The following is a 16530-nucleotide window of genomic DNA, read 5'->3' on the forward strand; positions in this document are numbered from 1 at the left end:
TGTACACACCCACGCACCCACAACCACATACGCACACACTCACATGCACCCACATGTCCACATATATACACCCACACATCCACTTTTTCGTACCCACACACCCATATATATACCCACATATACGCGCCCACACACCTGCATACCCATATATACGCACACACATACATGCACCCACACACCCACATATACACACATGCAGCCACACAATTTCACACCCACATATACACACATGCAGCCACACACCTACACACCCACATAAACACACACGCACACACATGCGGCCACGCACCCACATATACACACACACCCACTTATACACACACACATGCATCCACACACGCACCCACACACCCACATATACATACATGCGCACACATGCCCTCAGACACCCACACATCCACATACACGCATACACATGCAGCCACAACTCACACACCCACATATACACACACGCACATATAAACACTCACACACATGCACACATATTCTCCCTGGGTCACCGTCGTCGTCATCGTCGTCTATGATTTTTCCTTTCTACTGCGAGTGTCTTTGTATAAAATTCCTCGGTACCTTTAATAGATGAGATGCCTTCTGAGAGATTTTTTTGAGAGTGTGGAGATGTTTATTTCTTTGGTGGTTGGTTCTCATGTTCGATGGGCAGTTAGCTCTGACTAATTTTCAAAATGCCCTTCCTTTTTTAGAACCCAAGACTCGTATCCTCTCATTGGTCTGATGTTGTCAGTACAATTAAATTCAAATTCAATTGTTTTTTTTGGTATCCTGGGCATAATTTAAATTAATTGGTTGCCTTATCATCAAAACACAATCCCAAGCTGATGGTGACACACATATATATATAGTTGTGCTGTCAGAATGTCTCAGCTCAGAGAAGGCACTTCTCTCTTAAAGTGACTGTGCACTCTTTCAACTTCATAACATCTACTAAGGGAGAAAGTGTCTTCCTAACTAACCTATCTGTGCCCCATCAAATCTGTCAGCATTCTTTTCAACTTTCACTGCTCCAAGGAAAACAATGCCCATCTGTCCAATTTTTCCTCATGAATTAGACACTCCAGACCAATTCTGGTAAATCCCTCTCATGCAATCTAAGAACATGCTTTCCCTTGTGCAATTGCATTTTTCCCATAATATGCTCTTCTGTAGAGAGAATCTTGCAGACAATGTTAATATTGGACTAAAATGATGTACACTAGAAGTCTTCATCATGTAATCGGGTTCCTGTTTTGCTAATTAGATAGTTTCTATGTTCCTGGTCAAAACTATTAAGCATTGTGTGAGCTAAATGATTAAGCTATTTTCAGATACAATGAGTTTCAGTGGGTTTTTATTAAACCAGAGTTGGCTGGGGAGACAATCGCCCAGAAATCCTAGTTACCATTAGAACCGATTCACTGGCCATAATCTTTACGATTACCTAATTTGAGGGACAGTGTGCCAGGGAGCCAGATAAATCGGTATGTGCTGAGGATAGCTCAAGGTTTGGATCAGGTATCAGGTATCAGGTCTTGGCCAGTGGCAGAGTGCAAGGCTATTGAGAGTCAGGGCACGGGCGGGTGTCGGGTCAGGGAGAGTCTGGGTGGAAGGAGGGGTTTGGTGAGTGTGAGTCTGGGTGTGGGGAGGGGTTTGGTGGATGTGAGTCTGGGTGTCCCAGAGGTGTGGTGTGGGGAGGGGATGGCGGGTGTGAGTCTGGGTGTGGGGAGGGGTTTGGCGGGTGTGAGTCTGGGTGTGGGCAGGGTGTCAGCTCAGAAGTTGTTGAATTTGACAGGTTGGGGAGTTTTTGGGGTGGGGTGAGGTAGGAGGTGGTCAGGATTGGATGTGATTGGATCATAGCAGAGACACGGCTGGGTGTGCTATTGTTGGCTCTGGCTTGGATGTTTGCGCCTCCTACAGGTGATGTTTATTACAGCCTTAAAATAAACAAAAAAGTCGTAGTGCTTTTAGTTTGTAAAAGGTGACCTTCATGCCTTGTGATATCACGCTCAAAGGAGTACATTTTCACATTTTTTGCTATTTTGTTTGTGCCTGAAAAATGTGATTACAGGAACTGTAAATATTTAATCTGAGAACTTTTAGCTCTTTCACAGGTGGTTTCAGTTTGAACTCATTGATTCCCAAAATGATCCAGGAAAACATTTCCTTGGTTTATTAAATATGAGTGACATAGTGAGATAAACTTTAATTTTGCTATTACCAATAGAAACGTAAAGTATGCGAGAAAATCTGGAATTTCATTAGAAGTAGTAATAAAAAACTATCTGTTCCTACATTAACACATAACAGACTCAAAGTCTTTTCACATGATTTGGGACAGTGGCAGCATAATTGTAATGTCACTAATATTCTTTGGTTAGAAGTTCAACAACCCCCATAATAGATGGTCAAATTCAAGTAAAAAGGTTTGGAGTTCACCCTAGTCTGATGGTGACCATCTGGTTCACAAATGTCCTTCAGAGAAGCAAATCCGCCTTCATTACCTGGTCCAGCTTACATGTGACTCCAGACCCACAGCAATTTGATTGACTCCTAACTGCCCTTTGAAATGGCTTAGTGATCCAATCAGTTCAAAGGCAGTTAAGCATGAGGAATAAACGCTGTCCCAACCAACAATGCCTACATCCCATGAATGAGGTTAAATATAGCCACAGTAGTTGCTCTATGTCCTGAACTGTCAAAAAGCTGTACTTATTTAAATAGAATAACTGATGCTATTAACTTAATTACAGGCATTATTCTGGGAAAATACCAAGCTTCTGGTGCACAGATATTCAGATAAAGCCAGACGGATGATGCCTCTTGGTGACTCTCTGATTGGTTTTCTGGCAGATGACTTGGACTGGTGTGGACAACGTGAACCCCCTGGTGAGATGCATGATTACCACAACTATTTAATATTCTCACTCATAATGTTCAGGAAAGATTATAGTGTATTACAAAGGCATGTCAAAAATAAATGGGGCTAAATTGTGTTGTGAATGTGATACCTTTGGCCAGGTATCTAATGAGCACAAAACCCATTACTGACTGCATAGACCTTGCACAGTCTAGCTATCTGATACTAGATACAGCGTTATAGATGAATATTGGGACCACTTGGTATTCCCGATGCAGTGATTACACAGACTGCCCTGGAAGTTTAAACTTCTATTGGGAGATTCCCCTGAACATGGAAACTTCTGAAAACCCTTTGTTGTAATTAGAGACTTTAGAGAGTTCATACTTACGTATTTGGAGGGTTACCTAGGCTACATGACAGGATTAAAGCCTGCTCCAAGCTTGGGTAAGTATATATCTGATCTCCAATGATTTGCATTGATATTGACCAGCCCCTCCCCCACCTTCAACAGCCCAGAATCTGTACATTCTTTCATTAGGTCACAACCCAATTTACCTTGACTCTCAGAACATAAGTGTGAAGGATAAAGTTTTGTTGTACAAAATTGCACGTGGTACTATCCCACTAGCTTGCTGAGGAGACAAAGAGAAAGAATAACTGATCCCAGAGGCTGACTTGCCTTTCTAAGTCTCTCTGCTGTAGCGGTATGTCAGCATCCACATGTGTACTGTTCATGGAATGGAACTGAAACCACATCCTGCTGATTTGAGAAGGAATGCTAGCACTGATCCACATTTGTTACCTGGATATTGTCCCTTACCTAAATGACTCTCAAGTGCAATCATTCCAGCAAGGCTGAAACTTGAAGTCACAGATTGCCTAAAGTGCCGAAGGTTCATGGAGACCAAATAGAAAGAGCAAGGCAGACTACAAAATACAGACAAGAGCTTCTGTACTAAGTGAGGTTGTAAGAGAGGTTAAAGAAAACAATAAATACAATAAAATCAAAACTATTTCAAAACTATAGTTGCCTCATACCAAACTAGCATGCATTCAATGCATGCATTCAACTTAAGCATTCAAACATAGACAGTGCCTTTAATGGTGACTATTATGTTACATTTACCTTTTATTGATCACATTCTTATTTTTTCAGGCATAAACTATGAAACCTGCCCCACAAATAACCCAGTGAATTCCTTTTGGAAAATAGCATCTGAATCAGTAAGTTGTGTCAGGACCGTGTCCTTTTATTTTTGTGTTTTTAAAAACGAGGGACTGAAATGAACAACAGCTGTTTTAAAATTCAGTGTTTGAAATAGTGGTGGCAGTTTTGAAAACAGATAACCTGATATGCATGCCAGTCATCTTGTGAGCAACTGTTTGAACAAACTGTAATTAAAGTTCAGATTGTAGATGGTCTGGAGCCAAGGGTGTGCATTGATATAGTTATTGTAGGCAACAAATAATTGATTGGTCTGTGAACTAGTGGCAGTTACTAATGACAGGGATGTTCTGTGGATTGGCTCTTAGATGGCTGAGCAGCTTGATGCTGAAAACAAGTTACAAATACAAAGAGAGAGGAAAAAGAAGTGTGCAGATCTTCTTCCAATCCAGAAGCTGCCTGTTCTCTGCAGTCAAAAAACTCAGTTTAAGGCTGAAGAAAATCAGTCACTTTTCCTGTAACAACTGCTGGAAGCTGTAACTCTTAAATTGGTAAATCAGAGACCCAGTTCAAGGGAATCAGCCACTCTGTACTCTTTGCATCCGGGTAGACATTTGAACAACAAGGCATTTGGCCAAGCAGTCATTTATCATCAACTGAGAAGCAAAACCCACTGAGCTAACTTTTCAGTTTATTCTACTTCTGCCAATAATCTACTTTGCCTATTTGTGTGTGTGTGTGTATAAGGGGGATTAGAGTTGTAGTTAATAGTGTTATACGCCAATCATTTCTATCTGTTTATCTGTAGCTATAATCCAATTACCTATCATAAATAATAATGATTGGTTACTAGAGAAACTTGGTCCATGCTTTCTATCAACCTTGGTCTGAAAACCAAAGTCATTTGACCTTCTTGCATACTTTAAAAGCATTTTAACATTTGATCCAACTGGGGATAGCAGACCTTGCTTTATGGCTCACTACCCTAGTTGTTTCCAGAGAAAATGACTTCTTCAAATTGACCACATAATTTTCCAATCTGCTTCAAACAAAAAGATATTTTTCAGCTTTAGCTCTTGTCAAATTCCCATCAACATTTTTCTCACCTCCACTCCTAGCACGTATAGTCTGCTGGCCTAAGTAGAACTTGTAGTGACCTATGAACCGCCTCTGGAGATATGACTAATTTGGCCATTTGCTACAAGCATTATGAGGAAACCTGAAGCTAAATTTTGGAAGATGTTTGAATCAGGCATGCACTCTGTAGAGTCCAATTAATTCAAGTTCAGAAATGACCTGGTGACCAATTTTGAATCCTATGGGTTTGGCATCCTTTGTTCACTTACACCCCTCTATCTCTTTCCTTTACATGTATACTCTGATTAATGTGTTGTTTTCAATCAAAATGTATTTCCTTACAGTGGGCCAAGCAGATTGAATCTTCATCATGGCAGGGGAAATAAAATCACTTGTGTCGGCAATAGTCAAACAGAGCTTGGAGATAAATATTAGACAGTAAGCTTGAGGTGGACCCTAGGGAGGGTTATACACCAGGAAAAGCACATTGAGATAAATCCATTGATTACTGGGAATTCAGTGGCGGTCGATGTGGAGGTGGCGTAATAGTTTAAAGTTGCAGTTTTCAGGTTGTTATGCAACAAAGAAAGCATTCCAGAAGTTGAGCCGGAATAATCAGATAACAACTCTTTGGCTGCTATTTTGTTGAAGTAAGGCAATATTGCAGAGGTGGAACGGTTGTCATGACAACAAACTGTAAATAAGCTTGAAGTTGAATTCTAAGTTATGATTCTACAATGTCAGATTTAATGATAGGGAGTGATCAACAAAGCAGGTACAATTGTTCATTTGGCATCAATGTTTCAGACAAGGACTGGCAACAAGTATTTCTCTGTTGACAATATCATATTTAATTGAGCGTTGCATTCAAAAAGTCAAAATGAAGGTGTGTTACCTTAATAACTTGCAGCTATTTTTTCTTTGATTCTGCTATTTTTGAACTACAGTATTTCATAACTTTTAATCAAAATGAGTTTTGCAGCAATTGATTTATATTTCTTTTAACTTTTTATGCATCTCATAAAATACCTCTTTTAATTGGCAGACAGTAAAAATTCTCATCTGTTTGATTCAGTGTGAGAGGTCAATGCTTTTTAAGAGAACAAAAGAACATACGAACTAAATTCCTCCTCATCTTAATTAATTACCCTATTATCCTGAGACTCTGCACCTTACAATAAGATCACCTCTCAATTTTACAAATAACAATTTATTCAACTCCTCATGAAAGGACAATGCTCTCATCGCATGAACTAATCACCTTTGATATACTGCCTCTAAGCTAAGTATATCTTCTTAAATAGAGAGGTCAAACAGTGTATAGTAGTCTAGATGTGTCTTGGCCAAACCCCAACTCAATTTTAACAAAGAATCCTTACCTCTGGAGTCTAACACACCTGCTAAAAAGGCCCAAACTATTTTCCTTCCTAATTGCATGCTGCGATTGTATAAGAAAGCTACAGGGTGTGTTTGAAGAGCTTTCTTTGTCCTTTTCAGTTTGGTTAATATCCAAATGCAGTCTGTGCCTTATCAAAGGAAACCATACTTTGTCAAGTGTGGCTTACATATCCAATGTTAAGCAGGCAATTTCATTACACTCACCTACAAACTGTAGATTATATAGGTCAGCAGTAGTCAGTTTAGTTTGAGCATTGAGACAACTGAATTTAGAGTTTTCCACTTCAATGGGCTACAGCCACTGCTGCAGTTTGTAAATAGCATGGGGTTATCACACAACCTTGCTTGACAACAATCCAAATCTTGGACTATCTGTTTTAGATCTTCCACTCAAGAGAGTTGCAGGTAAATCACCATGAAGCAATTATAGCTCTGCAGTCTGACTGTGAGTTACGTTTCTTGAACTCCACTACTTTGAGACCAATCCCCTGAACGTCATCATTTACTGAGTTACATGCTTTGGTCAAGTCAAAGAATTAAATCAGGTGTTCCTTGAGTTGTTGTCGACAGTTATCTTGTATTTGTTCTAACAAGGACCATGTCAGAGGTTCTACCAAAAGTTATAAAGCCAGAGAAAGTCAGGACTGCAGATGCTGGAGATCAGAGTCAAGAGTGTAGTGCTAGAAAAGCACAGTCTGTCAGGTAGCATCCGAGGAGCAGGAGAATCGACATTTTGAGCATAAGCCCTTCACCAGGAATGAGGCTTGTGGGCCAAGGGGGCTGAGAGATAAATGGGAGGGGGTGGGGCTGGGGGGAAGGTAGCTGGGAGTGCGATAGGTAGATGAAGGTGGGGGTGAAAATGGTGCGTCGGAGTGAAGAGTGGAGCGGAGAGGTAGGAAGGAAGATGGACAGTTCAAGAAGGTGATGCAGAGTTGGGAAGTTGGGACTGGGATAAGGTGGAGGGAAGGTAAGTGGGGAAATTGGTGAAATCCACATTGATCCTGTCTGGTTGAAGTGTACAAAGTCAGAAGATGAGGCGTTCTTCCTCCAGGTGTCGGGTGGTTAGGGTTTGGTGATGTGGGAGGCCCAGGACTTGCATGTCCTTGGTGGAGTGGGAGGGGGAGTTGAAGTGTTCAGCCACAGGGCAGTGGGATTGGTTTGTGCAGGTGTCCCAGAGGTGTTCTCTAAAACAATCCGCAAGTTGGCGTTCTGTCTCCCCAGCGTAGAGGAGACCACATTGTTTCCCTGGGAGGATTTCCTCACTGACAGAAAGTGAGTAATTCTGAAGAATGTGTATGAAGATTTTCTCACCAAGGACAGAAGCAAATATCTCCAATGTTTCCACAGTAGGACTTGCCTTCCTTCTTGAACATAGATGCAATTGTTGCATTCCTGAAGTTAAGCGGGGGAGTTCCTTTTCCTCCTAAATCTGGAGAATGAGTACACAGAGCTTTGTTTTGGGCAAATGCCTCCAGCTTTGATGATCAGAGTTGGAATACCACATTGACTGTGTTGTTTCACAGTGATTTGATGGCTTATTGCAATTCTCTCATCAACAGTAGTTCACTCAATGGTACTGAATGACTGATCGAAAGTATCAGCTAGCATGATGGATTTGTAGTTGAGGAATTGTTGAAAATATTCATTCCAAATTTCATTAAGTAATATACAGTTATACAGTTTAATATACAGTTAATATTCAACTTATTGAATGATGAGCGAAGGGTATTATTTACATTTCTGTAGTGATGTCTATTTTCAGCTTCATTTCTAAGTTCATACAATTATAAATGGTAACATATTAAATAATGATCACAAACACGGGTTCTAAAAATGAATTCGTGCACAGATCAGACAATGCAATTTAAAATTTGCCATTTGCTTTCAGTATGCAAAGGAAGCCTCAGGAGTCGTGACAGTGATGCTGAATGGTTCGGTTTCAGATGGAACTTTTCCAAAAGAAGGGTAAGAGAAAGTCTGTTCTAATTCATTTCGAAATCTTCTGTGAAAACTTCTTTTTCTTTTGATTTGCCCATTGAATGAGTTTGATGCATTAGGTTAGAATGTTCCCTTTTGGGGCATTTATCAAACATTTCAGTAACTGAGGACCACGGCCAAAATTAGGAACCAAAACTTAGATTTTTCTGGTTTAATTGCTGCATATTGTTTTTGACAGAGATAATCCTGAGCATTTTCTACCTAACAAGATCAGATTTGATTGTGTATCAGGGTGAGGTAGATGATGAAGGTTCCTGGCCTAATCCTAGAATCCTACTAGGAATGGTCAGTTATAGATTTACCAACACAGAACAGGCTTTTGTGCCAGACTAGGCTGTCAGTATGTAGGCAGAATCGAAACAGGAGTCAGTGGGCACGGATTGAATGTTGTTTGAACCTGGGGTCCACTGTACAGGGAACAGATAATGAGTCCCACAGCCACATCTCCAGATTAGCTTGTCTTGTCCTTCTAAAAGTCCCTTTTCTGAAATCCATCTCTGTCCCATAGGTGGTCTTCCACAGAGCACTTTACTGCTGCCACCTTCTCATCATCAATAGCAACAGCTTACACTGCATCATTGACATAATGAAACATGAAATTGAGATGAGGAGAAATTTCTTCACCTTGAGAATAGCGAGCTTGTGGAATTCTCTGCCACAGAAAGCAATTGAGGCCAAACACTGAATATTTTCAAGAAGTTGTTAGATATAGTTCTTAGAGTGAAAAGGATCAAAGGGTAGGGAACAGAGTACTGTTTTGGATGATCAACAACCATCCATGAATGGTAGAGCAGGCTCGAAGGTCAAGCAACCTACTCCTGCTCCTATTTTCTATATTTCTACCACAAGGTGCTTCACAGGAGCATTATATAATGAAGTATGGCACCCCAACATCGACTGTACTCAGTGCCCCTCCCAATTCACCATTCTCCTTTCTCTGTCCTACTTCAGTCCCATCTGGAGTGATTCACAAAATCAGGGGATTAGTGTTTTGAATCCTTCTTCTCACAGAGAGTAGCTTCCTAAGTTCAGCTCAGCACAAACATTTCTAAACTACATCTTGATGTTTGACTCAATAAGGAGAGTTGTAATGCAATGAAATTACAATATATGAGGAGGCCTGTCAGCCCTCTGTGCTGGTGTATGTGCTGGCATTTTCTTCTGTAACCCCATTTCCTTCCACAACATTCCTTTCCAAATATTATCTCATCCATTTATGCTGAAAATTCTCTGAATCAAATGGCCCAAAATCTGAGAATCTTCTTCCATCGTCTCCCTTGGTCCTCCCAATGAGTATATTGGAGTTCCAATATCTCCGAATTCCTCATCCTCCATTAATAGAAACAATCTATTCTGCAGTGAAAGGTTGTTTCCATTTAATTTCTGCCAAGTAATGAATTATCCACTTGAAGGAGGAAAAAGGTTTGTGGCTGTCTTTGTGTCTGGCCTCCTTCAGAAATACCACACAAAGCTGAGTAAAGCTTAGTTTCCAAATTGCTACAAAATGTTGATTATTTTTTATCATCACTGACTGTCTTTCTTTCCTGCGTCAGCATTTAAACCATGGTTTCAACCAGGGCAGCACAGTCGCTCAGTGGTTAGCACTGCTGCCTCACAGCACCAGGGACTTGGGTTCGATTCCCGCCTCGGGGGACTGTCTGTGTGGAATTTGCACATTCTCCCTGTGTCTGCATGGGTTTCCTCCAGTTGCTCCAGTTCCCTGCCACAATCCAAGGATGTGCAGGTCAGGTAAATTGGCCATGCTCAATTGCCCATAGTGTTAGGTGCATGAGTCAGGGATAAATATAGAGTAGGGTAATAGGTCTGGGTGAGTTACTGTTCGGAGGGTTGGTCTGGACTTGTTGGGCCAAAGGGCCAGTTTCCATACTGTTGGGAATCTAATCTCAGCAAAATTGCTTGATTTGCCCACCCATATAAATGTTGTTTTGAGACCCAATGTAGATGATGTAGTTACACAAGACCAATTTATTAGATTGGTTCTGTCTTGATTGTAATATGCAAATACAGATAGCATCAGATAAAACAAAATAAATCAGCAAACACAAACTGTGCCAACAACAAAATGTTTCTTTCACCTTTTCTTCTTTGCAGGTTTTTCGCTAAACATGAGCTTCCGAATTTAAGAAATGACAAAATCTCTGAAATACAGATTTGGGTCATGAACAATATTGATGGACCTGTTAGGTAAAGATGATGTGTTGTTTCTTATATTTGACAATAGCAATATATTTTCCACCCATAAATGAAAACAAACATCATATTCTCTCCTGCTGGGAGCCATTTGTTAATTCCAGCCAGTCACTTGTCAGGATAGAAGGGGACCAGACCTCAACCAGGCAACATACAAATGTCAACATGAAGCCTATACCTGGAAACCACAAATGAGAGTCCTGAGAGCACCATTCTCTTTGAATATTATCTTTGATTCCCTTTGTCCCTGACTATTAAGAATTGCTTCCTATTGAATAGACAATGTGAAAAGGACTAATCAACTGTCAGGCAATCACAATATATTGCCAACTCATTCCATATTACTCTTTAAGATATTAAGATATTAATCTTGCTCTCCCTGTTTTAATGCAGGTGGTTAAATATTACAACCCATAATGAAAGGAGAGAAAGGTGTCGGGTTACATATATGTTTTAATCAATAATGCCAGAAAGACAATAGTTAATAAAAGGCCATAACTGAACAAAATCCAAGTGATTGTGGCAATGGATGTGAGGGATTGGTTACAGTATTACAATTTACTATAGAGTGGAGAATAAATGAGAGAAATACTATTTAGAAAATGAGTGAATAGAATATATAACATAAGGTTACAATAACAGAGCTCCAAAGTAAAGGAGCAAAATACTGCATGTGCTGGTATCTGTACTGAAAACAAAAAAAAGCTAGAAATCAAAGCGGGTCAGGCAGCATCTGTGAAGCAAGCGCAAGCTAATGATTCGAGTCTAGATGACTCTTTAGAGCTCTGATGAGAACCATCTGGACGTGAAACGTTAGCTTGCTCTCTTTCCACGGATGCTGCCTGACCTGCTGTGATTTTCGACACTTTTTGCTTTCAGTGCTGCCCAAAGTAAATTTATGCAGAAAGATAGTGGAAGGTGAAAAAGAAATGCAGTATATATTGTGTGTATAACAATCCTTTCTGATTCTCCTTTCCTAATGAAACATTGCTTGACAATAATGGGAAATAAACTGGAAAAGATATGGACAGTAAGTTTTAAAAGTCACTAAAGAAGCAGTGGAGATCATCTAAGAAGGTGACAGTATAAATTGTTTTAATGGGACAAAATAAACATGAATTGCTAACTTATAACTTTATAACTTAAACTCTACACCTTTTTTAAAAAGTTCCTGGATTCAGTCAAAAAAGACACATATGGGTGGGAAAGAAATAAATAAGTAAGTGAAAGAGTTATGGCATCAGTCCAGATTACAGGTATCAATGGGTTGTTTCTCCTTCCATTTAATTCCAATTCCTTTCAATTCTTTGATGAGGCCACAATGTCATGGATGCACTAGTTCTAAATCTTTCATTCACTTTTTGAAGATATTCCCTTTCAATGTCTCTCAAGGATATTTTTTGCAGAGAGCGAGTAGCTAGCTGCTCGAAATCTCTTTCAAATCTCCATTCACAGAAGAGGGAGTGCTCACAAAAATGGATTAAAATGTTTTCTCTTTCACCAGCTGGCTCTTTCTGCTATTTGTCCAAATACAAAGCAGTAGCCACTCACCCTGAGAACCAATCAAAAAATTGTTATGGTGCTGAGTATTTCTGAACACACACACACAGACACACACAAACAAACAAACTGGTCCTGGTTGAAAAACCAGTCAAAAGTCTGTCACTGGCCAGACTTTTGCCCTGAACACACACACACCAAGAAGCTATGGTGTCTAGTCTCCTCCCCACAGCCTGAATAATAAACATTACAGATGTAACTCTCAATAAGTTCCAGTAAATTATTTTTTTAAAGCAGCAACATCTTTTTCCAGTTTCTTAGTTTGACAAATTATCTTTTTCCCACTGTTGTCCACAGTTCAAAGCTAAAAGTGTCTTTAGAACAGGATTAAGATTTGATTCTGATAGCAGTAGGAAGAGTTGACCATTATTCAACCTCTACCTTCAGTTTCATTTGTGGGTATTCCCTGATCAGCCTGCTCAGAGATGTTGCTGTATATCCCCGGAGCAGGTGGTACTTGAACCCAGGCCACCTGACTCAGAGTTAAGGACACCACCACTGCACCACAAGAACCTTGTAGCTTTATTTGTACTAATCTAGACAGATATAACACCAGAATTTGCCTTTATTAGACTCTTAAATATCTTACTAAATTACCTAAGCGGGTTGCCATCATCCTGATCTGCCCTCTGGAGAATGGCTGGAAGATGGCATGATGCCAGGAAGCCAGCATGGCAGCTGATGGTGTGAACTTATCCCCATTCCTGCCTCATGTTGTGAACTATATGGTGATCAAAACTTTGTACACAGTAGCTGTTCATTTCATTTGCTTTACTTGTTTTGTTAGGGGGATAGAATTTTCTGGAAAGATATCTTCCACACCCAAATGCACATCAGAAAATTAATACACACAGCATGTTTTTCAGTGCACCCTTAGGGCAAACAAAGTAGTGATAAGTACTGAGAGTAATCTCTACCATTGGTTTGCAATGGTAACGTCTCTTATATGAGACAACACTCAAGCTTTTTCTATTAAGTTTGTGCTCATCTTTACTCATTCTGTTAGGGAGACTTGTGGGACAGGCACTGTGAAAGATCTTGAAGACATCATAAAAGGACGTCATTTCAGCTACTCTTGCACAGACAATTACAGGTACACATGTTATTTTATTATAGTGAACAGTGGCACTTTTAAGCAATAAACTCCCTATTATAAAACTATGATTTAGTTAGTTTGAAGCTACTCCTCTTCATCAAAATGCTCTTTACAAGATGGCAGAAGAGGTGCTTGAAGCATGACAGGAAAGAAATTAAATAAACGACTTAGGCCTCACCTGACACCCTGCCCAAATCTTGACATGGGGCTAATTCAAAGAAATGTGGTGAATGATCCATGCCAATGAGCAGAGACACCCATACTGTCATAGTCTCATTCGAATTAGATCACCTGTAGTGGTTATTGGATAATTACAGACACTAACTTCCATACTCTCTGTTTGGAAGTCCACATGAAGCAAGACTTCAAGAAGACAAAGGGAGACATAAATCAGTAACTGGCCATCAGGCAGAAATGTTCTTATTAGTTCTATTGATTCCCTTCAATTTTGAGTAAATATCAATTAAGAACCAATTCATTTGCTATTTTTGGCTCCAATGCAGAAACTTTTACACAGCAAGTTCTTGTTGATGGCAGCCATTCAATGTGTAGTGGTGCTGCTAGATAATATTGTTAGTTTAATTTTGACACTGCATGTCCATAATGAAAGGAATTGCTCACCACAACATCTGTCAGCTGAATGACCATGCAAATTCTCTTTTTTTTATCTGCTCTGAAAAAAAGTAATCCATGTTTGTGAGCTGTTGTTGTATGGTTGATCGGCACCAGTTAACTTTTGATGTGGTGATTTTTCCTGTTTATCAGAAATGATATAACAAGGTGTCCTTGGGCTTCACAACCAAAGAATCTGAACTAATAAATTGAATGTTTGTCTAATTGATAAAACTATCTCTTTATCTCATTGTTCATTTGTATTTTAAGCAAACTCTAGAATTTAAAGGGAATTAACTAAAACTTCAATAGCTGTTGAACTCTTTCACGCTTTTAGTCACCAATTTCCGAAGAAAATGTAATTACATTGCATGTGAGGGAGAGCCTATCATGAGTTACTTCACACACTGAGTGACGTGGAGTGGTATGCCAATCGTATTGCCACCACCAGGGCATTTTGCCAACTGTGGGAGGGTGGAGCCAGCTTTTCGTTCCAGTACTATTTACTATTTAAATGCCTCTTCCCATCACCACTTTACCAGTGGTCATAAGCCTTCCATTACAGGGGAAATCGCCAAGTGCAGGAATTCCTTCAGGGCTTAGTTGATGCCCTCTTAATCAGACACGCTGTGTTTCACAAATTGACCCTTTGGTGGCATGGTCATTCCTGTGGCAAGCCTCCCCTGTCTTCAACAGCACCAACCCCATGCCCTCTTCAGAGTCTTCCCTGCTCCTGCACCCCCCCAGAGCCAACTCCTTGATTGGGAGGGTGAGCTGTTGCAAGCCATTCTGTAATGGCTTGTGATGGTCATCACTCCCAAAGCACCGTACCTTTCTAATCTTGCAATGTGATTTAAAGTAATATTGTGTTTACCTTTTCAATAGCCTTAACATTTTTTAATAACCTTCTATCAAGCTTAAGTTGCCCAAGTTTATCTAGTCTTCCACATAACTCTATTCCTGAGTCTGATGATTAGCTCCCAGGCTCAACAATCCAGTGCAAATTGGTAAAACCTGTTAAAGAAAGTTGGGAACAGAGATGGTAAATGTGTTTAGAAATATTCACCTCCATGGAAGGATACTCACTGATATAAACTGTTTGGACATTTGTTTGAATCTATTTTAAAAAATAAACAGTTGCCTTTCTGATACCATGGTAAGATAATCCAGGCTTGTGTGCACCATGGATTGAATTTTAGAATCACATCTATTTTTTCTTCCATAAAATAGATAAAACTGCATGAAAAGATTGGGAAGTTTATTCCATTCTACCTGATTCACTGCAGGTGTTTCCAGAAGGTAGCCACTAGAAAGATCCATATTCTGAATGGACACTCCAGATGGGAAGAGGCACTTGAAGGCAAAGTTTGTAATACTGTCTCACTGTCTGAGTTGTCCCAGTTTGTGTAATGAATAGAAGATTAAGGTTTGCGTGCCCAAATTTTCCTAACCTGCCTCCCTATGAAATGCCCCAGCTCACTGTTAAACACATGATCTGGGAATCACTAACCAGGGAATTTTCTAAGAAACACTTTTGCTTTCTCATTCTTGTGCAGAGTTATTCGCCTGCTGCAATGTGTGGACCTGCCAAACCATCCAGCCTGCAAATGTATTTAATCAGAAGATCACGCTGGGGTCCGAGCTTTGTCTTATATAATGTCTGGGAGCTTGCGCTGAATCATTTTGCATTTATAGGATTGTACACGTTTGCTTGGCTTTAGTAAAATTCTGAAAAAAAACAACAAGAGTTGCCAAATTCCTTTCAGAACAAAGTACATTTTATTTATATGGATTTGAATTCTACATTCTCAGTAAGGAGTTATGCTTACAACAGGAGTGCCAATCCAAGATCATGGCACTTTTGAAATTTTGCTAGGACTGTAAGATGCTGGTTATCTTTTTAGGTCTTTGTAGACTCTGCTCCAGCAATTGTTTTTATCCAATCTTCTCCAATAATTATTCAGTTGACTTCTAGGAACTTCTGAGTCAACTAAATGTATTCTCCTAAAGCCTTTTAAAGCCCCCTACCTCATTTACCAAACCTCACTCTTTGGTTTGAATAAATTATGTCCCTGTGTTGTATCCTTAAGGAGAGCTGTCTTAAAGTGTAGAGCATTGGGAGTCAACAAGTCAGAAAGGTGAAGCTGTCTGTCTGTGCCCATGTGTGACTGATACCTTCTGAATCCAAGAAGTTACCTAAATCAAACCCAACGTGGTAACAAAACACACAAAAGTGCTGAAGTGGATCATTGTTCCAGGTACATCTGTGGGAAAATGCTGGCTGGTTTGCTCTTTCCAGGTTTTTATTTCCAATCTCCATTTCTGTAGCATTTCCTGTCCCCACAACACCTTTCCAAAAATATTGTAATCGCTGCACTTCTTATGCAACCAGCTATATTGGAGTTCAAAAAGAAAATAGGTATGTTTGCCTCATATTTGAAGGAAATGTTACTTCAGCACTGCTATCAACTTTCCAATGGAAACTATTTTTCAAAATTCAACCTCTTTAAATATGAACTCTATGAGCCATACAATTGCATTTCAAGGCAGTAAAGTTTC

At 39.8% G+C, this 16530-nt stretch overlaps 1 protein-coding gene across 1 annotated transcript in view; it reads left to right on the forward strand.

Annotated features, from left to right (window-relative positions):
- The window catches only part of LOC122555026 (ADP-ribosyl cyclase/cyclic ADP-ribose hydrolase 2-like), a 25327-nt gene extending 9645 nt beyond the window's left edge, over positions 1-15682 (forward strand). Inside the window, exons 3-8 of the mRNA XM_043700627.1 lie at positions 2745-2880; positions 4011-4078; positions 8383-8459; positions 10605-10697; positions 13270-13356; positions 15528-15682. Coding sequence (XP_043556562.1) covers positions 2745-2880; positions 4011-4078; positions 8383-8459; positions 10605-10697; positions 13270-13356; positions 15528-15588 — 522 coding nt within the window. The 3' untranslated portion in view covers positions 15589-15682. The remainder of the gene's footprint in view (positions 1-2744; positions 2881-4010; positions 4079-8382; positions 8460-10604; positions 10698-13269; positions 13357-15527) is intronic.
- Positions 15683-16530: the final 848 nt, after the last annotated feature.

This window comes from Chiloscyllium plagiosum, chromosome 1 (genome assembly GCF_004010195.1).
Source record: "Chiloscyllium plagiosum isolate BGI_BamShark_2017 chromosome 1, ASM401019v2, whole genome shotgun sequence".
NCBI lineage: Eukaryota > Metazoa > Chordata > Chondrichthyes > Orectolobiformes > Hemiscylliidae > Chiloscyllium > Chiloscyllium plagiosum.